The following is a 26547-nucleotide window of genomic DNA, read 5'->3' as shown; positions in this document are numbered from 1 at the left end:
CCATTCATCCCCACTTGTGACTCATACAGCAATGGTCATCACTCAATGTACATTTCTCTTTGCATTGCCTCCCTTCTAATCACTTGTTCCTTAGTGGTCATTCTTCATTACTTGTCACTCACCATGCTTTCTTCGTCGCTCATCCCAGATCAGTCATTGTCTGTCATTCATCCATGCGCAACACTTATAATGTCGGTCTAAAAGATTATTTTAACATTACTTTCGTCATGTTGCCAGCTACCGAAAAACATTGTTCTATTTCATCACATATTAGATCTTTGAAATGCTGTGTCTTGTTTGGATGTTTGTCTCAGACAAATGATACTGTCCTAAAGTAAACACCTTAAATCTGATTTTCTGTCACAGATACTTATATTCTGTAAAGGTCAACAGCATGCTAAATTAGATCTAAACCCAACCACTATAATATTATATGAACCCTTTCAAAAAGTTGTTTTTGAATAATTTTAAATCTATGGCTTTCATTAAAATAATCCCTGGTGAACCAGCCATAAAGGTCCTTGTTTAGACACTTCTCATTAAGAGGTGACAGTTGTGCTTCTGCATTGTGACATGCGCTCCTGTTTGATAGTACAAGTGGTCTTGCTGACACATGCTATCAAACCTGACTGGCTTCTTAAGAGTGACAATGGTGGACACTGGACCATACCTGTAGAATATGTGTCAACATGACCACTTGTACTATCAAACAAGAGTGCATGTCACAATGCAGCAGCACAACTGTCACCTCTTAATGAGAAGTGTCTAAACAAGGACCTTTATGGCTGTTTGTGATTGGTTATGGCTGATCCCTGTCTTCTTTAAAGTAAGTGCAATACAACCTTCTTTTTGAAATACTGCACCATGAGAGTTTTCTTTCCTCTCCCTCTCTATATGGCACAAAATCTGGAGGCTACCTTTATTCGAAAGGAGGCTTCCAGATTCCTATAGGTCTCTCCTATAAACCTCTAACATCCTCTTGGGGACAGAAGATAGGGAAGAGGCTCTTATCCCTCAACATTGGGACAGGATACCTTTCAAGGGAGGAGTCCTTTGCCACCTGTATTTTTGAAGTGCCCTTTAATATTATAAGGTGTGTAGCAAGGTAAGTTTCAGAAAGGGGGGCTGCATGCATGGTGCTCTCCCTTTTGTGGTCATCCATGCTGGCTGCCTAGATAAGAAGAAAACAAACAGCAGGGCAATGAGGTCAGTATCAAATAAAAATCACTTTATTAAAATAAGCAGTACACTTACATTGAAGATAGCATGAAACAGCATGGATAGGGAACACTTGAGACCAAGCACCTGTGATCAGTGTAAGGCTGTAGTCATCACTGAGCAAACAGAGACCGAGGATGACAGGGAGCCAGCCAGCTCAAGGTATAGATATTAGCGGCGGCATTCTTAGCTGCACACGAGAATGACAGCAGTCAAAATGCCTGGCGGATGTCGGGAGAGGGAGTGTGCATGACGCGTTTCTAAGGACTTCGCTCTCTTTTTCAAATGCATGGACAGTGAATGGAAGTGACTGGCATATAAAGCCAAAATGGCAGGAAGGGGAGTAACATTGGAGGGGAAGAAGAGCCAAAAGTGTGGGGAGAGAGGGGAAAATAGGAGGTGAGAGAAAAGCACAGAAGATACAATATATATATATATATATTTATATATATATATAGTTATAACTAAAAATATATATGTCTAGGAAATTCAATATATGCACTTATGTAAAAAGGAAATGTATTTACACTTACACAAAAAATGTTTGCAATCAATGCAATTTTAAAATGAGCAGTGCGTCAGGGTGCCATGAAACCAGACCACATGGGAATGCAGGTAAAATAAAGCAGTTTATTGAAGCAAACAACAATAAAAGCACAGCAAGAGTGGGGAAGATCAGGAACAAGCTGGGGTCAAGGGTCTTTGGGTGTCTGTGGTGCCTTCTCACCATAATCCTAAAGAGGTACTCTTGATGAAAGCAAGAATTGACCTTGCTGTCAGAAATTTAAATGATATGCACCTGCCAAACAGGTGCGGGAAATTTGGTCTTTGGGTGTTAATTGTGCCCATGAAACCTACACAAAAAAATCTTCCAGATGAAATCAACACACAAAACACTAGGCAGCCTAGAAGTCTTGCAGAGATTCCACATTCCAAAAACACTCAATCAGTGACATCGGCATCTGGGGTTTCATAGCAGCTGGTAATCCAGGACTGATTAATTTTGATAAATGTCAGATGGTCCACGAAGTCTGCAGACAGATGCATTCTATTATCAGTTACAAAACCTCCAGCAGCACTGAATACCCGTTCGGAAAGCACGCTGGATGCAGGGCAGCCTAGCAGCTCAATTGTGTTCTGGGCAAGTTCTGGCCATTGGTCTATTCTCATGAACCAATAACTTAGTGGATCATCAACTGGAAAGCTCTTCGTGTCTGTTTTTGCCCTTAGATAATCATCCACCATATGATGCAGATGTTGTCATTGGGATGTTGAAGCTGGGAGCCCTGGGTGGTGAGGACTAAACAAATTGTGAAATGCATCTCCTTCTTCTCCACTGCTCCTCTCTTCACCAACAGAAGTCTCAAAGCTATGTTTTCCACGACACTGTAACCTACCAGAGTCAGGAAAAGAATAAGAGAATCTCCTCTTTAAAGTGTCCTCAAGAGATTTCATCGTCTGCTCCCTCTGTGGGAACGGGATGAGGTCTGAGACTTTACTCTTGTAACGGTGGTCAAGGAGGTTTGCTAACCAATAGTGATCCTGCTCGTTGATGCCACGTATTATTGGGTTCTTTCGCAGGCTTTGAAGCATGATGGAGCCCATGCAACGCAAGTTTGCGGAGGCATGAGAAGCACACTCCTTGGGGTCACTGAGGATTTCAGTATCTGGAACTGCCTCCTCCCAGCCATGTACTACTCCCAATGGGAATGTAGAACCATCTGTTGTGGGTTGACATATCTCTTCCTCTGCTTCAATGCCTCCAAAACTGCCAGAATCCTCCTCCTCCTCCCTCTCCTATTGTGCATTTTGTGGCGTAGAAGAATGGTGTCTGCATAAGGTGGGCCTCGAGAGGAAAGGAAGTCCTCCTCTTCCTCCCACTGCTCTGCCTCGAGTGCCCTGTCCATAATGCCACGCAGAGTCTGCTACAGCAGGAACACAACAGGGATTGTGTCACTGATGCATGCATTGTCACGGCTCACTATCCAGGTATTCGTTAATGGCCCTGTGCTGCATGTGCAGCCGCTGCAGCATTGCCAAAATCGAGTTCCACCTGGTGGGCATGTCACAAATCAAGTTTATGGGCAGGTGGAATTCCCACTGAAATTCAGCCAAACGAGCACTGGCTGTGTATGAGACTCTTCTGGCCTGCTTTAGCAGATCTTCCAACCCTGGGTACCTATTTAGAAAACGCTGCACCACCAAATTGAGGACATTTGCCAGGCGTGGCACATGTGTCAACTTTTTCAATAAATAATATGTGTTGCGCTAAATCAAGCAAAGTGCATATAAAAAATATTAAAGATATTCAATCTCAAAATATTGCAACAAAAGTCCATGGGATTAAATACGAGACATGAATATTGAATAAGTCCTTTCGGAAATAACATATATAGAAATCCACGTGTAAATAAAGTGCCGTGATCTCTAGATAAAAAACTCCTCCAACACACAGGTGACCAAACTTCTCAGTGACTGTGAGAAAATTCACCACCAGAAGTGCAAGCCTCTCACATTAATGTCTGACCCAGGTGCCACCCAGGGTCAGACAAAGTAGTCCCCGAACAGGGGTAATCAGTTATCAGCAACAAGGTATGAGCAAGAGGGTCCGGAATCAGCACAGCTCATCCATCCATATCACAGGGCCATAGATGAAAAAAGGGGAACAAAGAAAAGAAATCTAGTGCTCTCTGTATAACTTAATGTCTGACCCAGGTGCCACCCAGGGTCAGACAAAGCAGTCCCCTAACAGGGGTAATCAGCTAATAGCAACAAGGTATGAGCAAGAGGGTCCGGGATCAGCACAGCTCATCCATCCATATCACAGGGCCATAGATGAAAAAAAGGGAACAAAGCAAAGAAATCTAGTGCTCTCTGTATAACTTGATCAGGTAGAAGTTTAATTGAAAATCAGGGTACTCACAAAACGCTGTAGTATACATGTGCGATACAGCAATGTTTCCATGGAAGGGTGTGACGTCCGTCACTGTTTGATTTAGCGCAACACATATTATTTACTGAATCATTTATTTGTGTAGTGTGATCACATTTTTTTTGGGTTTCTTACTGCGCTGATAGTTTTTCACATTTTTGGCATGTGTCAACTTTCCCTGTCTAAGGGCCGACAGGAGGTTTGTGCCATTATCGCACACCACCATTTCTGGCTACAGGTGGCTTGGACCACCTCTGGGCCTGCAAGAATCTCTGCTCTGGGGTGGTTCCTGTCCCCTAGACACACCAACTGAAGCACTGCATGGCAGCTTTTAGTCTGAATCATTGAATAAACCATTGAACACTTAGAGGGTATTTGTGGTTCATAGGACAATTTAACAGAGGGGGGCATGGAGGAGGAGGAGGGGGGGAGCTGACATATCTCCCATCATCACCACTAGCTGTATGGAGATGTGGCAGCACAACAAGCTGCAGCACTCAGCACTGTCCTGCATCCTTTTGAATTGCAATTAGAGTTACCCAGTGTGTTGTGAATGAAATATAGCATCCCTGACCATGCTTGCTGGATCACATGTCAGCAGTAATGTGGACTTTGCGGCTGACTGCCTTACCAACTTTGCCACAACATTGCCTAACACATGATGGTATGGAGCTGGAATGGATTTACGTGAAAAGAAATACCGACTGGGAACCTGTCATTGTGGTACAGAACATTCTGCAAATTCATTGAAGGAGGCAGAATCCAGCAGACGGAAAGGCAGAAGTTGTAAAGCCAGCAGCTTTGACAAGGTTGCATTTAGATGCTGGGCATGTGGGTGGCAGTAACTGTGATTTTTTTTTTCACTGTAGCAGATGAGGCAGGGAAATTTGCCTGCTATAGTCTACATCTGGTTGTGTGCTACTGGCGGTGGTGTGCTACTGTGCTGCAAGGACCTGGGACACCCTGCATTATACCATCATCTCTGTCAGTGGAGGCTGATGCGAGGTCATGAGGTATAGCAAGGGTAGACTGAGGTGAGTAAGGAGGAGGAACAGAATTGCTATCTCTTTTGTGTCGCTTTCAGGTGCTCTTGCCAACAGGCTGAGTGGTGGGAGGTTAAATGCTTTGTCAAGCATATGGTACCCAAATGGCTAGTGTTTTTGCCATGCTTGATGTGCTTGAGACAAAGTTTGCAAATTGCATCAGTGCGATCAGCTGCACATGTGCTAAAAAAGGCCCAGACAGCTAAGCTGTTGAAAAGGTGCGGGAGATAACGGCTCCACAATGTGATGAAATAGGGTGGCTGCTCTTTACTCTTCCATGAAGGCTGCTTTGTTGGGGTTGTGCCTCACGCTCACTTTCCTTCTCTGCTCTATCCGGCACCCAAGTCACGTCAGCGACCTCATCATCATCATCATCTCCTCCATCCTCATTACCACTGGAGACAACTTGTCATTACGCTGCGGCTGGGGGGACATGACTGCCAATTTGTGTACCAGTGTTCTCCCCTCTCTGTAGGCTCATGTTCCTACCTTCCTCAACCTCACAACCAACATCTGAATCAAGTAATGGCTGTTCATCGTCAAGCAGCAAGTGGCTGATGCTGTGTTCAAATAACTCAGCTGACTCCTCCATGCCCAAAGCTGCGGCTATGGCAGGAACAGCTGTGGACAAGGAGGTAACTTTAGCCACTCTGGCAGCTGCAGTGGACTGCGCACTAGTCTCTGCTTGGGCGCTGGACGAGGAGGATGAGGATGGTTTAGTAAGCCAGTCCACCACCTCCTCTGCATGCTGTGGCTGGATAGCATGGGTAACATCACTAAACAGAGGAAATTATATATACCCTGCATGAGGACTGACAACATCCACCTTTATAGTGTCATGAGAAAATCTGTCTCTCCTTGTTGGCCTCTCAGACATGATGGGGGGATGCTTATTAACAAAATGTAATAAAGATGTGGAAATGTGTATGTGGATGCACCTTGATCAATGGAAAGTGGTGTTTGGTGAACTTTTACCTGAGTACTCACTACACAGACATATTACAATTTACTGCAGTAAAACTGCACTAACACACAGAAATATACTGTGCTAAACGTGCAGTAATGCACTGAAATATACGGTGTTAATTGTGCAATAACACATAGAAATATACTGTAGGGATCGACCAATATTGTTTTTTCCTTGCCAATACCAATATTTTGGCCATCGTATATCGGTATCGGCCGATATGGGCCGATATTCTGTACATTTTTTTGTTTTGAAAGTTTTGAAAAATAAAGACAATTTTTGACACAAATCTGGTACTGAACATGTTAATTTTTGTTTAAGCTTAATGACTGGCTTGCTGGCACCCTGTGGTGGGTGGCTGGCTGGCTGGCACCCTGTGGTGGGTGACTGGCTGTCTGGCACCCTGTGGTGGGTGGCTGGATGGCTGTCTGGCACCCTGTGGTGGGTGGCTGGTTGTCTGGCATGCTGTGGTGGGTGACTGGCTATCTGGCACCCTGTGGTGGGTGGCTGGCTGTCTGGCACCCTGTGGTGGGTGGCTGGCTGGCTGGCTGGTGGGTGGCTCGCTGGTACAGGGCATGTGGGCGGCTGGCTGGTACAGTGCCTGTGGCTGGATGATACAGGGCCTGTGGGTGGCTGGCTGGCTGGTACAGAGCCTGTGGGTGGCTGGCTGGCTGGCTGGCACCCTGTGGTGGGTGGCTGGCTGGCACCCTGTGGTGGGTGGATAGCTGGCACAGTGTATATAGGTGGCTGGCTGGTACAGGGAATGTGGGTGGCTGGCTGACTGGTACAGTGCCTGTGGATGGCTGGTACAGGGCCTGTGGGTGGCTGGCTGGCTGTTACAGGGCCTGTGGGTGGCTGGCTGGCTCGCTGGCTCGCTGGTACAGTGCCTGTGGTGGCTGGCTGGTACAGGGCCTGTGGGTGTGGGTGGCTGGCTGGCACCGGGATGCTGTGGGTGGTTGCATGGCTGTAATACACAGAGATGTATAGTAACTAAGTAGAACTACTTCACTACTGTACTTAAGTACCGAAAGGCGGTATCTGTACTTTCCTGGAGTAGAATTTTTTTCTCCTACTTCCACTTTTACTTCACTACATTTTTTCCATGATTTCAATACTTCTACTCCAATATTTTTTTTTGTGCTGCATAGTTACTAGTTACTATTATTAAAAAATTACCACTGCCAGAACAGTAGATGACAGGTTTCATGAAGCTCAAAACATGTGTATTATCAGCGCATACGAAAATAAATGCTACTGTATGCATAAATAAAAGCTGCATTTGAAATAATTAAAAACAATATGATGTTCAAACTTTTGACTTCTTTCTTTAATAACTACATAACACAGTACTTGTATTTTACTTTCAGTACTTGAGTAGCAATTTTTTTTTCAAAACTACTGGTACTTTTACATTCAGTACTTGAGTAGCAAAATTTTTAAAAAAACTACTTGCAATACTTAAGTACAAAAAGTGATGAATACTTTAGTACTTCTACCCAAGTCACTTTTTGATCGAGCACTTCCACTTCTACTCAAGTCACTTTTTGATCGAGCACTTGTACTTTTACTCAAGTATGGGTTTCGAGTACTTTATACAACTCTGGCAATACACTCCTGCGAGACTAGTCCCGACTTCAGACAAGGCTGTCCAAGGCGAGGGAGGTGGCCTAAGAAGGCAGAATGATGTCATGAAAATATCGGCCAGTCCCGGGGCCGATACCGATATATCAGGGAAAGTGCATTTTGGCCCTCGATATATCGGCCTTGCCGATAATCGGTCGATCCATAAAATACTGCATTAAATGTGCAGTAACGCAAAGAAAGATACTGCATTAAACATGCACTAACTCACTGAAATATGCTGCATTAAACATACAGTAACGCCATGAAATATACTGCGTTAAACACACACTAATGCACAGAAATATACTGCGTTAAACAGCACGATATGCACTGAAATATACTGCGTTAGACAGCATGTAACACACAGAAATATACTGCGTTAGACAGCATGTAACACACAGAAATATACTGCGTTAAACATGCAGTAATGCACCAAACTATAATGCATTACACTTGCCCTGACAAAAAAAACCTGAACTAAAGTAAAAATGAATGGTCAGATCACTACACTCACCCTGACTGAACTATCACTAGATTCAAACAAAAATGACACTAAGGTAAAAATGAATGGTCGCTCACTAACTCTTTAGTAGCATTGAACAGAGCCCTGTTCTATCTCTCTCCACACCAATATCACACTACAAATGGTCGCTATTGAAAGAATACTTTTCTAGTGTGGTAGTGTGGGGCGGGATTAAGAGCAATGAGCCATGATTTGATTGAGTCATCATTACTTTCTCCAATCATGGCCCTGACAGTGCTCTGTTCCCTGATTGGGCAAAGCTTTCATTGCTTAAGCCAATCAGGGCTTCCAATGCACTGTTTTTAATTTGCTTTATTAATTGAGTATTATTATGAAGATCATGAGTCACTACTATTGAGATTTTATTGGGTCACATTGATTGTATTATTATCATTATTATTAGGATCATGAGTCACTATTATTGAGATTTTATTAGGTCACATTGATTGCATTTTTATGTTTTTTATGTGAGAGCACAAATCAGTGCTGCCAGCACACTCCAGTTATTAGCACTAGGTACATCTGTTACACTTTAATTATAGAGCTGGCAGTTCAGGAGTATTCACGCCAATAGATAAATCCAAAAGGAGTATGAAACCTCTCTGCCCCAGAGTCATGGGGGGGGGGGGGAATTGTTTCCATAACCCAAACTAGAAGATCATTGGTGGAGCAATCATGAGTGTATTTGAAATGGCCGGAAATACTATGATTAGCGCTGCCTTCCTCAATGACCACAGTCCATATTCCCATCGCACATGAATCAGCTCTTAGAGTACTGGGTGATGTAGCGACCACCAGCTGGATACTGGAACCTATACGGTATGTAGATATTTTCCAGCACACCAAGGATCATTAATTTTGTCCAAACGTTTTTTTATTCAAGAACGATCACATCACAAGACCGTGTAGTGCAACATTTCAGAGCCATGCAGGACCCTGTTGTCAGGCATGTGGAGCCATATGCCTAATGAAAGGGTCCTGCGTGGCCCTGAAATGTTGCACTACAATTTTGTGATGTGATCATTCTTGAATAAAAAAACCTTTTGACTAAATTGATGATCTTTGGTGTGCTGGCGAATTTCCACATATATTCTTCCTCAATGAGTCTCCTGTATGCACCAAAATGTACCCGAACTGTAAGATTAGTCCTGCATATGTAAAGGAGACCGCAGGGACATGAGAGGCAGTATAAAACAAAATCCATGGAACAGGAGAAGAAGGAACTGATGGAATACCCATTTCCTATGTTATTAGTAAAACTCTTGTTGCGATGGCTGACAAATTTACACATCATGCATTTTAGTTTTTTACATTGAACCATCCCTACTATGTTGAAGAAGGTAGCTAAAGGATGGGAGGAACGCCGTAGTAGTTAATTCAAAATTACAAACGGACAACCGGTCTGTTTATAACACATTACATGTTACAGATAAAAAGTAATCACAATAGTGATAACTATAGCGCTTGCAGTGTCCCCTAGTGGGAGAATTATAATTCACAATTGTGCTTAATATTAAATATAAAAGTGATACTCTCAAATAAATATTTTGATTAAATACACTGATAAATAGACAAATAATAAATAAGTGGATGAGTAAATAAACCACTCATAAATATAGTCCTTCACAGTGTGCAGTGAAAAAAACTTTCAGTTTGTAAAAATATTAAATGTATCATACAGTCCAAACAAAATTAAATTAATAAAAAAAAAAAAAGTGCTGGTGCTCGTTGCTTGATTCCTTGGTGCTTCCTTCACCGTGAGTAAATAAATGAAATGCCCACTCACCGAATGCTGTGGGTTTTATATGTCTTATGACACTAAAACCGTCTGTGCTTATTGGGAGATCCTGCCCGGTTCGGATAGCTCTCCCTGGGTCTTTGCAGCCACTGCGGGTATTACTTCCACCTCGGGTAGTCTCCTCCAGCCACGATCCCAACCTTGGAATGTGCCCCTCCTGCAAAGTCCCCTCCAATCACTTTGCAGATTGTACTACCCAGGGGGTCATCAATCTTCTGATCTGTCGCTGCCAAGCTTTCTTGTATCCTGTGACGTTTTTCACTGCACTCCCGCATCAGACAGGCAGGATCTGGCTCCAGCAGGTTCAAGTCTGAGTAGGGAGGCTCCCATCCAGCATCCAGGTCTCCTCACTTCTGATAGCATTTTTTATTAATTTAATTTTGTTTGGACTGTATGATACATTTAATATTTTTACAAACTGAAAGTTTTTTTCACTGCACACTGTGAAGGACTATATTTATGAGTGGTTTATTTACTCATCCACTTATTTATTATTTGTCTATTTATCAGTGTATTTAATCAAAATATTTATTTGAGAGTATCACTTTTATATTTAATATTAAGCACAATTGTGAATTATAATTCTCCCACTAGGGGACACTGCAAGCGCTATAGTTATCACTATTGTGATTACTTTTTTTCATTACTAGCACCCGCACTTTACATAGCAGCTGCAATTAATTAATTTATTTACTGATTTAAATCACTAATCACTTTATTTATCCACATATATTTATATAATTATTATACCAGATCCTGATCAAATCTCCCTGGCGCGCTAATATATACAATTTGTATATATTTTTTTGTACATTACATGTTACACCCTGAATATGGGTGTAACATGTTATGAACGATGAACTTATCCTTTAAGGTATCTCCAAGCATGTAGTATTTAAAGGATTTGTCTTACATAAAATGCCCTCTGTCCTGTGAATGGTATCTTTAAAAAAATAAATAAAAAATATTGCCATGTCCACATGGTATTGCCTAGCTACCTATTTCCTTTTTTAACAACGGATTGTGAAATTACCATTGAAAAGGGGCAAAAAAAAATTACAAGATTTATCTCATAAACTTCCAAAAGGCTCAGAAATATGTTCAGGGTTTGTAGACTTCCTCTTGGGTTTACCAACCCTCTAGGGAAGAGAACTTTCTCTGCTTTGCTCATCAAAATTTATGATATATACTAAATGCTGTGTAGGTAGGGTTAGATCCACTTTACATCTCCTAAAAACATTGCTATTTTAGAATGTACATTATACATTTGAATGTTTCTGTCTCTCAGATGTAATTTATACTGTAATTTTAACACCAGTAAACTAGTTAGAGTTTTCTAACCATAAATACCTAAAATATTTATTCTAATTATTCACCACTCTTGGTAACACTCTGTTAGGTCCCACCTAAAATTTCTGGCCCCTTGTGTCATGCAATGTACTTGAGGGCCAAAGCCTGCAGTCACAGGTTAGGTGAGGAAGTGCAGAAATATACAATATCAAATTTTAAAAAGGTCTTTTAAGTTTACTACAATGGTTACTGCTTTGCATTTGTAAGTACATTCAGCAAAAGAAAGCAAAAGGGGTAGTCACTAGACACTCCTAAGCTGCAGTTTACAGATCTTTAGTTAGAGTCCAATGGGAGCTCTTCTGGGAGAATACACATCTGACAAACTCTCTACAACAATGTTTCCTGGTTTGTGATAAGGAGCTAAAATGTTACATATATGCTGAAGGCAGCAAGGTACAGGCCTGTCTTAGTTGTCCATTATATCTGGAAGAATCTCAGGACAGGGAACATCTTGTACTACCTCTAGGGGGTGATGCCATTTAAGCCCAATCACAAGAACTGATATTTAATGTGTTATTTAATGTATTTACTGTATGCATGTTTACTAATATTGTTTATTTTCTTTTACAGTGGATTGGTGGACATCCTTCTGCATTTGGATTTTCTCCATCTTCTAGTATAGAAATCATTCCTCTGTTTCCACATGTTTATACCTCCACCATTCCTCCACATGCAGGAAAATGTTGGCTGGAAAAGAAAATACCAAACTGCAAAGTGAGTATTACTGAGATATGAACTTTAATTGTGATGAGCAGTGATGGGACAAGATAACCCAGTGCCCAGGGCAAAGATGCCAAATCCCCCCCCCCTCCTCCCACATTATGTACGAGCTTATGTGGAGGAGGGAGAGAGAGAAAGCACAGCCCACACCTTCTCTCGGCTTTCTCCTTGCCTCTTCCAGTGCTGAGCTGATAGACAGTGATGCCTCTGTCAATACTCCAGTCAGCCTTATAGCAGAAGGAGCTTGTGGCGCCTCACCCCTATGATACAAGCTGCACCCAGGGTATCCACCTCTTCTTCCCACCACTTGTTCCACATATATATATATATATATATATATATATATATATATATATATACACATATACATATTCTGCAGCACTGACTGGCATAAGACTGGGACAATGTATAGTATATGCTTCACCTAGGTTTTTCACATATACATAATGGGTCGCTCCAGTAATATGGACAAATAAAAGTTGGTTTTCTTAAAATCCCTAATTGGGTACTGGAGTTAGGAGTCTCTACAGAGCTTTGTGTTTGAAATAAGCCTCCATTCCTAGGTCCACATCTTACATGGTAGCCACTCTTCATTATTAATCTCAGCTGTCCACTGGTTTTTTTATACTGTATTTGAGCTGACTGATGTACAGGTCTCAGTATCTCTGCTGTGGGAGCCTGCTTCTGGGTGAAAAAGCTGCAAGCAGACAGAACACAAAAAGGGTGTTTGTTTCTTTTGAAGTACAGCCCTGGTCAAATGTTTTGAAAACATAAATATATATTTTCAGTCTGCTGCCTCCGTTTTTTTTATGGCAATTTGCATATACCCCAGTTTGTTTATGAAGAGTGATCAGATTAATTGCAATTAATTGCAAACTCCCTCTTTGCCATGAAAATTAAATTAATCCCCCAAAAAAAATATTTCCACTGCATTTCACATTGACAATTCTCCCTCCTTCCTTGCACAGAGGGGAAAAGAGACACTGCGGGAAGTGTGAAGCTAAGGAGCTGCATTTGATCAAGGAAGCACACTACCCGCGGTGCACACAGGAAAGGAGGGTAAGAGGAGAATGAGAAGATCGGCTGTCTCCTTTCCCCTCTGTGCAAGGGAGGAGGGAGGACTGCCAATGCCGCCTCTTAGCTGTATGAGAGAGACACTCTCAGCTCAGAGCCCTGGGACTAGCAACCCCGCTGGGGCCCCCCATCAGTGGCGATACACCAGGTCCTGGTCGCAATTACAACTGCCGTGACCCTGGTAGTTCCGCCATAGCATCTAACATTAGCATCTGAACTCACAAAAGCTTTCTTAGCTGAATGGACATAAATTCCCACGGACATGCTCCAAAATCTTGTAAAAAGCCTTTCTCAGGAGAATAGATGCTGTTAAAGTAATTTTTTTGACCATAACGTGTGTATATATATATATATTTATATATATATATATATATATATATATATATATATATATATACTGTTGATAGATAGATAGATACCGATTAGTAATTACTGGTTATTGAAGAAAAACTAAAAAGACAGAACATTTCCTATTTAGTTTATAGATTCTGTTTCAGTCATAGAAACTGTAGTATGGCTTCTATGACTTGTGGAGCTGGGCAGAAAGGACAGACATAGTATGGGTTTTTTGATGAGCGCTTGTGACAGTCCCTTATTTGTATTAACCCCCGCCCCACCATTGCATACTGAGCAAGTTTTGTCCAGTGTTCTATTCTCATGACCCAGTAACCCAATGGATCGTCTACTAGAAATTTCTCCATGTGTCCATGTCCAGACACTGCCAATGGGATTTTAAAGCTGACAGCCCTGAGCTCCAAGGACAATTTTTTTTTCAAATGCATCACTTAGGAAGCCTCCTTCTCCACCGCTCCTCCTTTGACCAACAGAAGCCTCAAAACGACCTTTTCCATGAGACTGTAACCTACCAGAGTCTGGAATGGGGGTTGCATAAACTCCTCTTTAAGGTTTCCTCAAGATATTTCATCTTGTGCTCCCTCTACGAGGGCAGGATGAGTTCCCCCTTGTAATAGTAGTCAGGGAGGGTTGCCAATCAAGAATGATCCTTCTCCTTGATGACACGAATTTCCAGGTCCTTTCGCAGGCTTTGAAGAAAAAGGGAGCCCATGAACTGCAAGTTTGCAGAAGTATGAGAAGCAAAGTCCTCGGGGTCAATGAGGGTTACAGTATCTGGTACTACCTCCTCCCACCCACATAATGCTCCCAAGGTTTCTGGGGACTGAGAACCATCTCCTAGGGTTTGACGTATGTCTTCCTCTGCTTCATCGACTCAAAAACTGCCAGAATCCTCCTCCTCCCTCTCCTCCCTGTGTGTTCTGTAGCATCATAGGGATGGTGTCAGAATAAAGAAGTCCTCTCTTCCTCCCGGTGTTCTACCTCAGCAGAAACACAAAAGGAAGAGTGTCACTGATGCATGCATTGTCACGGTTCATCATGATTGTTGCCTCCTGGAAAGGTGACAGTACAGTGCATGCATCCTTTATCAGCAGCCATTGGCGTGGGGAAAAAAAGCTGAGCTGCCCTGAGCCTGTCCTTGTGCCATACTCATTGATGACCCTCTGCTGCATGTGCAGCCACTGCAGCATTGCCAAAGTTTAGTTCCACCTGGTGGTCATGTCACAAATCAGGCGGTTTGAAGCCGGGGGAATTTCAGCCAACCGAACACTGGCTGTGTATGACCGCCTAAAATGGCTACAGACTCTTCTGGACTGCCTTAGAAAATCTTGCAACCCTGGGTACCTGTTTAAGAAACGCTTCACCACCAAATTGAGGACATGTGCTAGGCATGGTACATGTGTCGACTTTCCCTTTTGAAGGATGGACAGAAGGTTAATGCCATTCTCACACACCACCATTCCTATCTCAAGCTGCCTTGGCGTGAACCACCTCTGGGCCTGCCCCTGTAGAGCTGAAAGAATCTCTGCTCCGGTGTGGCTCCCGTCCCCTAGACAGACCAGCTGAAGCCCTGCATGGCATCTTTTAGCCTCACTTGTTGAATAGTCCCTTGAACCCTTAGAGGGTACTGATGCTTCATAGGGAAATTCAGCAGAGCAGGGCATGGAGGAGGCGGAGGGGTGGAGCTGACAGATCTTGCATCATCAACACCAGCTGTATAGAGACGTGGCAGCAAAACAAGCTCCAGCACTGAGCCCTGTCCTGCATACTTCCTAGTTGCAAGCAGATTTACCCAGTATCCTGTGAACGAAATATGTCACCCCTGACCATGCTTACTGGACCAAACATAAGCAGTAATGTGGACCTTCCTGCTGACAGCCTTGCGCCAATGATACCAAATCATTGCCATACACATGATGGTACAGTGCTGGACTTACGTGCAAAGAAATAGCGACTGGGAACCTGCCATTGTAGTACAGTACATTCTGCAAATTCACAGAAGGGGGCAGAATTCAACAGATGGTAAGGCAGGCGTTGTAAAGCCAGCAGTTTGGACAAGCTGAAATTTAGATGCTGGGCATGTGGGTGTCAGGAAGTGTATATATTTTTTTTCAGTGCAGCAGCTGGACACCTCTTGCTATACCATCATCTTTGTCAGTGGAAACTGCTAAGAGATCATGAGATATAGCGGATATATATATATATAGCATATACGGTGACGAAGTCGGAAGTGACGAAACGCGCCGGGGCATGACCAGGCGACGCTCAACACAATCGTGAGTAGAAGTGCTGGGACATCCGGATGTTCCGTCTTCCACGGCGGGGAGCCTGGAAACAGTGTCCGTCATGGGTGTTACCTACTTCATGAGGATAATTTTACATGTGCTTTTTTAATGTGAACCAAGTGAGTGTATCTATATTGTTTAGCTGAATAAACGCAACTATAAAAACGTTATTGCACTAGTGGGATTCTACTTTTTTCTCCGCATGGCTGAATACATGATCGGGATCTTGCCTATGGAAGTGTGATTTTGTGGTCTGATACCTCTTGCATTTCTAGCTTGGTTACGAGAGTAATTAAGCAGCAACATTTGGTGAGTGTGTCTTTCAGCTATTCCCCCCAGGCACGGTGAAGGTGGAGTTTGGTGACCCATAAGTTTCTGCACTTTCTTCAACACAATATACACTCCTTGAATTATGTGGTGTGTTTGTTCATCACATGGACTTGCATTTTAGACTTTATGTCAATATATTTTTCACTTTATTATGATTACGTCTATTTATTATTCTATGTCAGCATATGTTTGAGCTGTAGCAGGGGGTTGCCACCATTATTGTACTATTGCATTATTGATTTCTTTGCAATTCTTTTTGTTCAGATTTCTTATATTTGTGCTTAGTGAGCATATGACTGAGATGTGGTAGGATGGTGCACCCATTATTTCATCATCATATTGCGCTACTGGATTTTTCTACATTTTGTTAGGAGGATCTCTTGATTTAGTTTATGGTTTATTTAAGTAGCTGCATACATTTAGAATTTCTCCTAAGCGCTTGGGGATACTAATTTCTCCTAATTTGATAGGCGTGGTGGGTTTTTTGTTTGTCATATATAGCATGAGATATAGATAGATATTTAATAGAAACTGGGAAATGTGTGATTGGATGCACTTTATTGAATGAAAAGTGGAGCTTGGTGTAAATTGAGGACTGCTGTTGACAGAAATGTAGAAACTATAAAAAAAAATATTAAAAAAGGGGAACACCAGCGCCACAGTCAGAAAAACTGTGACTGACAATTTAAAAAAAAAAAGGGCAGGCAGGGGACAAAAAAAAAAAAAAAAAACACATGTAACAACCAAAAAAAAGAAAAAGGGGGTATACAGCACTAAATGTTATGTAATGCTGTGTTAAACGCTGCACTACACTAACACACTATACTGACACACTATACTAACACTATACTGACACTCTACACTATACTCACATAGTACTTACACTATTTTATACTGATACACTATGCTGAAACACTATACTGGCACTATACTATACTGACACAACACTATACTCACACTACACTAACACTACACTAACACTCATTTTGAGTCACAATCACACACTAGCTCGCTAGTAGCAAACCGAGCACTGCTCCATCTATTTCCAACAACACACTGAAAAAAGATTCAGTGGGAAGGAATCTTTTATAGTGTGGGCGGGACAATGAGCACTGAGCCATGATTGGGCATAGTCATCATGACTTTGTCCAATCATGGCTCTGACCATGCTCTGTGCCCTGATTGGGCAAAGCCCAGCACCCTACCAGTGGTCAGGTGCATTGCTTCGGGCAATCAGGGCCTTAGAATGCTCTGTGTGGCATGCAGTGTAGTGTGCAGCACTTGGCAGGCAAACATCCCGCTGAGCCCCCCATGATTCAGGTGTTTGCCAAATGGGCAAAAATGCGATGTTTGGGCCAAACGTTTGCTCGGCTTGAACTGTTTGCCCAGTTTGCCCAACACTACCAATCATGTGCTAGGGAACAAAGTTATGACTACCCCAGGACTGGTAGATTAAATTGAACACAGTTGTACCTATTTATTATTCTCAGGAAACTTTTGCTTCCAAAAAGAACAGTCTGTACTCATTTAGTAAATAAATCCCATTGTATTCATTTTTTATGAATTATTTGGTTGTAAGGAACAGGTTAATCTGCTGCTGCTATGCAGTTAAAAATCTTTTGTATAGCTGAGTGCTGGCTTTCTTCTGCCATTTATTCATACTTACATGTACCACAGTTTATGTTTGTTAGTGTTATATATATTGGTATTTGGCAGACAATGTAGAATGAAATGACAGGAACACTATATAATTTAAATGAAACATTGTGAGAGGGTCAAGAAATAGACAAACTGGTTACTTCAGTGCACTGTAGGAGATAAAAATAATATATCCGGCAGCAGTTTTAACTGAACTAAACCAATCCATACGTAATCTGGTATAAAAAACAATAACAATGAATCAGTCAGCGCTACCCTTGAGTATAAATAACTAAATTCATAGTCCAGTAGTGGCAGAGATAGAACATAAAATAGCTCTACTTAGTCACAATCATGAATAAATCTGTATAGCTCAAAGATTCATTTGAAAAGATACTTCTCACTGGCAATCAACCAGGCCCTTTCAAGTTTAGCCACCGCTTAAATAAAATGCATCCAATAGGTTAAAGTGCTTGTTAACACGTAGGACTCAAATCCTAAAAGGAGGCTCTGATGCTGAAAATAAGTTTGAGTGCAATACATTGTTGAAGTTTGCTGGTGGCAAAATAGGTGGCTGTCTGAAAATGCCGCTTTAAGGCCTCATGCACACTGCCGCTACTAAACTGACATTTTTGAAGCTTTTGGCATTCTGAGCATTTCTACATTTCAGTGGTCAAAATAAATTCAAATTCTTTCTAATGAAATAAATAAATGCCCAAACGCCAAACACATTACATCAAATAAAAGCTTATATTTACCTTAACTCCAGTGTCCTCCTTACTGTAATAAATGCCTGATGATCCTGACTTTTACAGATCAGCTGTGAAGCTGATCTGTTTCCTTGTAGTCCTACAGACATGTGGACTAATGTTATTTTGCTATGGCTATGAAAATGAACTATTACCTGTCGTACCATTGACAGATGGTCTTTTCCTAACGGGCACATGCACTAGTCAGGGACCTTAGGAGCCACCCAGTTCCACCTGTTGTCTTATGTAGGACTAGTCTGCCCAGTCTGACAACTAGTGATGTTATTTAAGCTGTGCTCAGATCGAGCATCCTTGCCCAAGCAATCATTGTGCACATGTCTCTGAGCTCTGTGCTTTGTGATGCATTGTCCCTGGAAGTTCAGCTGTGCACTATAAAGAAAACCACCATTCTTTAGACTCCTGCTGTTGATGACCCCAGCTATGGCCAAGGTAGGCTTTTGCTGGTTATGGTTGACAGGTGTGAGACAGTTTGTTTGATCGAGACTGATACCATGTATTCTGCAGATGCCCTGCTCTCTGCTTACCTGTCCCTAGAAGTCCTGCATGCTAAGCAGGATTCTGTCTCTAGAAGTTGCACTGTGCGCTCTGCTCACATGTCCCTAGAAATCCTACACTGAAATTTTAGCATAAATCTGTAGGTTTTCAGTGAAATGTTATCACTGTAATCAATGGGAAACATGAAAACAAGATGATTTTTAAGGGCACAATGGATTTTAAATGGCCCCTGAAGGTTACAGAAGCATCATTCAAAGCAGAACCTCACCTAAAGCAGGAAGTCGCTTATTTCTGGCAGGTAGAGAGGGGATTAGGGTGTGGGGTTGCTATTCAGGGGTTGGGCTTGGCCCCTTAGTTCCAGTGAAGGGAACTCTTAAGGCGTCAGCATATCAAGACATTTTGGACAATTTCATGCTCCCAACTTTGTAGGAACAGTTTGGGGAAGGCCCCTTCCTGTTCCAACATGACTGCGCACCAGTGCACAAAACAAGGTCCATAAAGACATGGATGAGTGAGTTTAGGGTGAAAGAACTTGATTAGCTTGCACAGTTCTGAGTTCTGAGCTCAACACCTTTGGAATGAATTAGAGCAAAGACTACGATCCAGGACTTCTTCCACACATCAGTGCCTGACCTCACAAATGCGCTTCTGGAAAAATGGTCAAACATTCTCATAGGCACACTCCTAAACCTTGTGGACAGCCTTCCCAGAAGAGTTGAAGCTGTTATTGTTGTAAAGGGTGGGCCAACTCGATATTGAACCCTACAGACTAATGACAGGATGCCATTAAAGTTCATGTGTGTGTAAAGGCAGGCGAATATAGTGAATCTTCCTATTCTTTCTCTGTTTAACAGAAATTATTCTCCAACAGCAAAGATAGGTTTTTTTCCTCTAAATATATCTCCAAAGATTTGTACAGTTTCTGTTTTGGAATAGTAAAGAGATTCATTGAGTAGAGCATTGTTTCTAGCATATATTGATTATTTGCGGCATCACTAGGTAATCTCATTTTATGGCAGCTTAGAATCGACCTCACCTATTTCTTCTCTAAATAGAAAATTGGAACGACAAAATTAATTTGCGTTTTTAAGGAAACTAACTTGGCAGAACATGTACCAAGGAGTCCTAATGTTTTTATATTTGGCCATAAGATTTACAAGGGAAAGGGTTTTTCACTAATGCTACCCATATACTATCCATTTTTTGGCTAATTGGGTATTGCAGGGATTAGCAGAGAAGGAATAATGAGCTCTTTGATGCACTGCATCACTTGCATAGATTTTCCAGCTGTGTAAAATCACTCTTTAAAGACAAAAAACACGGCCACTAATAGCTAGGGAAAAAGAACACATTTTCAAAAAGGGTTTATTTCTTGACCCTCATAAGTTCATCCAATTGTAAAAATAAATACATTAAAAGCCATATTCCGAATTCCGAAGGAAGGCAAAAATATATATGTGTGGTTGGTGGTGCGCTATATCAAAATAAACTGTGCAATATATTGCAAGTAATAAAAATTTGCATCCTCAAAATCAAACAAATGATAATGGTGCAAAAATTATATATAAAAAATTATATATAAAAAGAAAAAGTCCCAGGACACCAATGTGTCAATATTGAAACAATTTTCAGTGATGTGATTCGTGACAGATGGTGTTCAAAACAACTAGTGACTTGAATTCCCTCCACCTGTTGGAATTCCTCCTTACCGGACGGAATAAGGTAAGTGCTCTCCTTAGCAAAATCAAACAATCCCGGTGCTCTAAATCAAAATGGTGCTCCCCACCGTGCGTACAAAGTAGCCCGCTGGGCTTCTTACCAGATGGATATAGATAAAATGCGTTGTTACACTCCTCTTAGACGAGTATGTCTCTGTATCCAGTTGGTACTGACAGCCTCTGATGGATATGGATACCAAATACTGTTACGCTGCTCTCAGGCGAGTATAACCCGGTATTCAGATGGCACTGACAGCCGCTTGTTGAAAGCGATTGGAAGGATCGTTTCGTTCCAGCATAACCTGTCTATAGGAAAGAATATTCAGACCCCCCCCCCCCGATATTACACAGCATTCAGGCACTCTTACTTCCATCTTCCATCTTACCTGGAAGATGGAAGTAAGAGTGCCTGAATGCTGTGTAATATCGGGGGGGGGGGGGGGTCTGAATATTCTTTCCTAAAACACCAAAGGAAAGGGCTAGAGTGCTGCAAATGGCAGCAAAACGTAATTAAGAGCATGGCAAGTGCTCTGCAAACAAATGTGGATAGGGAAATAACTTAAAACAACAAAAAAAAACAGAAAAATAAAACAATGTTCTTCTTCATCTCTGAAGGACGAGGCCCATATGGAGTAGGAGGGAGGTTGAGGTGGTGGTGGATGTGGCGGTGACATAGGCATGCGCACAGGGTGTGCCGGGTGTGCCTGGGCACACCCTAATCACCTAGGGCACATAGCATTGCCAGTGAGGAGATGGGAAAGATCTCCCTCGGACCTGTTCTGCTCTATTTCTCTTTGCCTACAGGTACATGGCCCCGATACATTACTCTCCCTGCTGGCAAACACATGCATGTGTATTTCAACTTTGGGGTGCACACCTTAATGCAATAGGCTGCGCACACCTATGGGCGGTGTAGGTGGAAGCGGCGGTGGAGGAGGACCAGGGCCGGATTAAGAGCATCATGGGCTTGGTGCTGAGGATTTTGAAGGGCCTTAAGGGCCGTGCCTTGCCATGCACCCAGAGGAGGAAGGGTGCAGCCATGCATGCCTAATTCAACATGGGATGCTGTCTCTGAAGCCCATAAACACATCCATGCATCGCCAACTGTCCCTCCTTGTCCGGCCTTCGCGCTGTGTGGGGAGGTTCTGAGGGTGCTGCCTGGGGAAGCGAGCATAGAAGCCAGACTTCTGTGTTTACAAGTGACAGAAGAGCGGTAACAGTGAATATGGCCAACCCGGGGCCTATATAAAAGGTAGGGGCCTGGAGCTGCAGCTCCAATAGCCCCTACGTTAATCTGGCCCTGAGGAGGAGGACGAGGTAGCCAACACTGCTTCTTTTCACAAATTTTAAATGAGGGTACACCCCAAAAGAGTGAGAAAGAGCAAAAATGGAACAATGGGTGGGTAAGGTCGGTATCCATTGCTATTCTGCATAAGGTACGGAAAAGTCCCGTGGGATCCATGCCTGGTTCATTTTAATGAACGTGAGCTTGTCCACATTGTCTCTGGACAGGCGGCTGCGCTTGTCTGTTCTACTGCCCCCAGCCATGCTAAATACCCGTTCAGATAATACACTGGCTGCAGGGCACGCCAGCACCTCCAAGGCGTAAAGGGCAAGCTCAGGCCATGTGCCCAATTTGGAGACCCAGAAGTTGAAGGGGGCAGACCCCTCATTCACTACATGTAGGTGTGTGCACACATACTGCTCCACCATGTTGGTAAAATGCTGCCTCCTGCTAAGACGTTCCATCTGAGCTGCTGGTGCTGCTGTTTGTTGTGGCGTGCTGACAAAGCCTTTCCACATTTTGGCCATGCTAACCCTGCCTTCTGAGGTGCTGGCGGTGCCCTGGTTGCGTTGGCGACCTCCTCCTCCTCCTCCTCTGCCTTGTGCTTCCACTGCGGCCCCGCTGTCAGATGGGAATGCCAGCAGCATGGCGTCTACCAGCGTGCGCTTGTACTCGCGCATCTTGCGATCGCGCTCCAGTGAGTGAATTAAGGACGGTACGTTGTCCTTGTAACGGGGATCCAGCAGCGTGGCCACCCAGTAATCAGCACAAGTTAGAATGTGGGCAACTCGGCGGTCGTTGTGGAGACACTGCAGCATGTAATCGCTCATGTGTGCCAGGCTGCCCAGAGGCAACGAAAGGCTGTCCTCTGTGGGAGGTGTATCGTCCGTGTCCTCTGTATCCCCCCAGCCACGCACCAGTGATGGCCATGAGCTGGCCTGGGTGCCACCCTGCTGTGAACATGGTTCCATCTCCTCCTCCAGCTCCTCCTCCTCCTCATCCTCCTCATCCTCCAGAACTGTGCCCCTGCTGGACAATTGTGTCCCTGGCGTTTGTGTGTGCAGGAACCCACCCTCGGAGCCCCTTGCGAATGACTGCCCTGAAAGCCTTGGAAATGTTACCTCTTCATCCTCCTCCTCCTCCTCATCCTGTGCCACATCCTCTTCCATCATCGCCCGAATTGTTTTTTCAAGGAGGCATAGAATTGGGATAGTTAAGCTGAGAACGGCGTCATTGCCACTGGCCATGTTGGTGGAGTACTCAAAACAGCGCAACAAGGCACACAGGTCTCGCATGGAGGCCCAGTTATTGGTGGTGAAGTGGTGCTGTTCCGCAGAGCGACTCACGCGTGCGTGCTGCAGCTGAAACTCCACTATGGCCTGCTGCTGCTCGCACAGTCTTTCCAGCATGTGCAAGGTGGAGTTCCACCTTATGGGCACGTCACATATGAGGCGGTGAGCGGGAAGGCCGAAGTTACGCTGCAGCGCTGCCAGGCGAGCAGCAGCAGGGTGAGAACGCCGAAAGTGCGCACAAACGGCCCGCACTTTCTGCAGCAGCTCTGACATATCGGGGTTGTTTTTAAGGAACCTCTGCACCACCAAATTCAGCACATGCGCCAGGCAAGGGATGTGCGTCAAACCGGCTAGGCCCAGAGCTGCTATGAGATTTCGCCCGTTATCGCACACCACCAGGCCGGGCTTGAGGCTCGCTGGCAGCAACCACTCATTTGTCTGCTGTTCCATGCTCCTCCACAACTCCTGCGCGGTGTGTGGTTTGTCCCCCAAACAGGCAAGTTGTAAAACTGCCTGCTGTCGTTTACCCCTGGCTGTGCTGAAGTTGGTGGTGAAGGTGTTACGCTGTCCGGATGAGGAGGCGGTAGAGGATGAGGAAGCGGAGTAGGAGGAGTTAGGAACAGGAGGCAAACTGAAGCGCCCTGCAATCCTCGGTGGTGGAAGGACATGCGCCAAATTGCTATCCGCCTCAGGCCCATCCGCCACTGCATTTACCCAGTGTGCCGTTAGGGAGATATAACGCCCCTGACCGTGCTTACTGGTCCACGTATCGGTAGTTAGGTGGACCTTGGCACAGATGGCGTTGCGCAGTGCACACCTGATTTTTTCCCCCACTTGGTTGTGCAGGGAAGGGATGGCTTGCCTGGAAAAGTAGTGGCGGCTGGGCACGACGTACTGTGGGACAGCCACCGACATAAGGTTTTTAAAACTGTGCGTCTCCACCAGACGGAATGACAGCATTTCAAAGGCCAATAATTTTGAAATGCTGGCATTCAGGGCCAGGGATCGCGGGTGGGTAGGGGGGTACTTCCTCTTCCTCTCAAGTGTTTGGGAGATGGAAAGCTGAACGCTTCCACGGGACATTGTGGAGATGGTTGTTGGTGACCCAGGTGGTGGTGTTGCTGACAGATCGTCTGTTTGCGGGGTGGCAGGTGCCGGTATCACTACAGATGTGGCTGGAGCGGCCGAGACTGCAGCAGAAGAGGAAGCAGGATGAGCCAGAGACGTTTCTTGGTTTTGAAGGTGTGTACTCCACTGCAGCTCGTGCTTTGCACTTAGATGCCTGATCATGCAGGTTGTGCTCAGGTTGAGAAGGTTTATGCCTCGCTTCAAGCTCTGATTGCACAGGGTGCAAACCACTCGTGTCCTGTCATCAGCACATTTTCTAAAGAACTTCCACGCTAGAGAACTCCTTTGAGCTGACTTTGGTGCGCTCGTTCCCTTGCTGCGTTGGGCAGTAGCGGGCGTAGTGTCTAGGGCACGGCCGCTCCGCTTCTGCACCCTGCTCCCTCTTCTGCTGTGCTGGTGGCTCTGTGCGACCACCGCCTCTTCCTCCAAACTACTCAGGTCACCTGCATGACGTTCATTCCATGTGGGGTCGAGGACCTCATCGTCCTCCACATCATCTTCCACCCAGTCTTCAACCCTGCCCTCCTTGTCGGTCTCCACAATGCTGAACGCCGCAGCAGTTGGCACCTGCGTTTCGTCATCATCGGAGACGTGCTGCGATGATCCTTGCATGTACTCATCTTGAGAAATAAGTGGTTGGGCATCGCTGCACTCAATCTCTTCTGGGGCAGGGCTAGGTGGATGGCCCTGGGAAACCCTGCTGACAGAGTCATCAAAAAGAAGAAGAGACTGCTGTATGGCTTGGGGCTCAGACTGCTTGCCTGATTTGCAAGGGGGTGAGGTGAAAGACGGTTGGACATCGGCTGCAGGTGCCAACTGTGACCTTTCTGCAGTAGACTGGGTGGGAGACAATGTGAAGGAACTGGAGGCACTGTCAGCAGCAAACCAATCTACTATCGCCTCCACTTGTTCTGGCCTCATCACTTCTAGGGGCGTATGATGCCCTACCAAATACTGATGCAGGTTCTGTAGCTGGCACAGATCGACCACGTCCTCTCCTTGCAACAGGAGCTCTACCAGCAGCACCACGACCCAGGCCACGGCCCTTATTTGACGGTCTCCTCATATTTCTGTAATTTAAGATCTTGCCCTAGAAAGGATTTTATTGAATAGCGGAATAGGAAATATGATCCAAAAAAGTGTATGTATCTCGCACGTACAAAACCACACTAGGCCCCAATTACTATTGTTTCTACCCCTAAAAGGATGGATGAGGAGTAGGAGGAGTATGGAACAGACAGCACCCTCAAATCTTCAGAAGTATGAGATGAACCCCAAAAACTTGGAAAGGTGGATCTCACACGTACCGACACAGACTATCCCGCAATTCAATTGATCCTCAAAGGTTTTTATTGAATAGCGGAATAGGAAATATGATCAAAAAAAGTGTATGTATCTCGCACGTACACCACCACACTAGGCCCCAATTACTATTGTTTGTACCCCTAAAAGGATGGTTGAGCAGTAGGAGGAGGAGTATGGAACAGGCAGCACCCTCAAATCTTCAGAAGTATGAGATGAACCCAAAAATCTTGGAAAGGTGGATCTCACACGTACCGACACAGACTATCACGCAATTTAATTGATCCCCAAAGGTTTTAATTGAATAGCGGAATAGAAAATATGATCAAAAAGAAAGTGTATGTATCTCACACGTACACCACCACACTAGGCCCCAATTACTATTGTTTGTACCCCTAAAAGGATGGTTGAGCAGTAGGAGGAGGAGTATGGAACAGGCAGCACCCTCAAATCTTCAGAAGTATGAGATGAACCCCAAAAACTTGGAAAGGTGGATCTCACACGTACCGACACAGACTATCACGCAATTTAATTGATCCCCAAAGGTTTTAATTGAATAGCGGAATAGAAAATATGATCAAAAAGAAAGTGTATGTATCTCACACGTACACCACCACACTAGGCCCCAATTACTATTGTTTGTACCCCTAAAAGGATGGTTGAGCAGTAGGAGGAGGAGTATGGAACAGGCAGCACCCTCAA

At 44.0% G+C, this 26547-nt stretch overlaps 1 protein-coding gene across 1 annotated transcript in view; it reads left to right on the top strand.

Annotated features, from left to right (window-relative positions):
• Positions 1-26547, top strand: part of TCERG1L (transcription elongation regulator 1 like) — a 417427-nt gene that overhangs the window by 29836 nt on the left and 361044 nt on the right. Inside the window, exon 2 of the mRNA XM_082267390.1 lies at positions 12025-12168. Coding sequence (XP_082123516.1) covers positions 12025-12168 — 144 coding nt within the window. The remainder of the gene's footprint in view (positions 1-12024; positions 12169-26547) is intronic.

This window comes from Pelophylax lessonae (assembly GCF_965119305.1).
Source record: "Pelophylax lessonae genome assembly, chromosome: 9".
Classification (NCBI taxonomy): domain Eukaryota; kingdom Metazoa; phylum Chordata; class Amphibia; order Anura; family Ranidae; genus Pelophylax; species Pelophylax lessonae.
The sequence above is the reverse complement of the archived record's forward strand: the minus strand, read 5'-3'. Positions and strand labels throughout refer to the sequence as shown.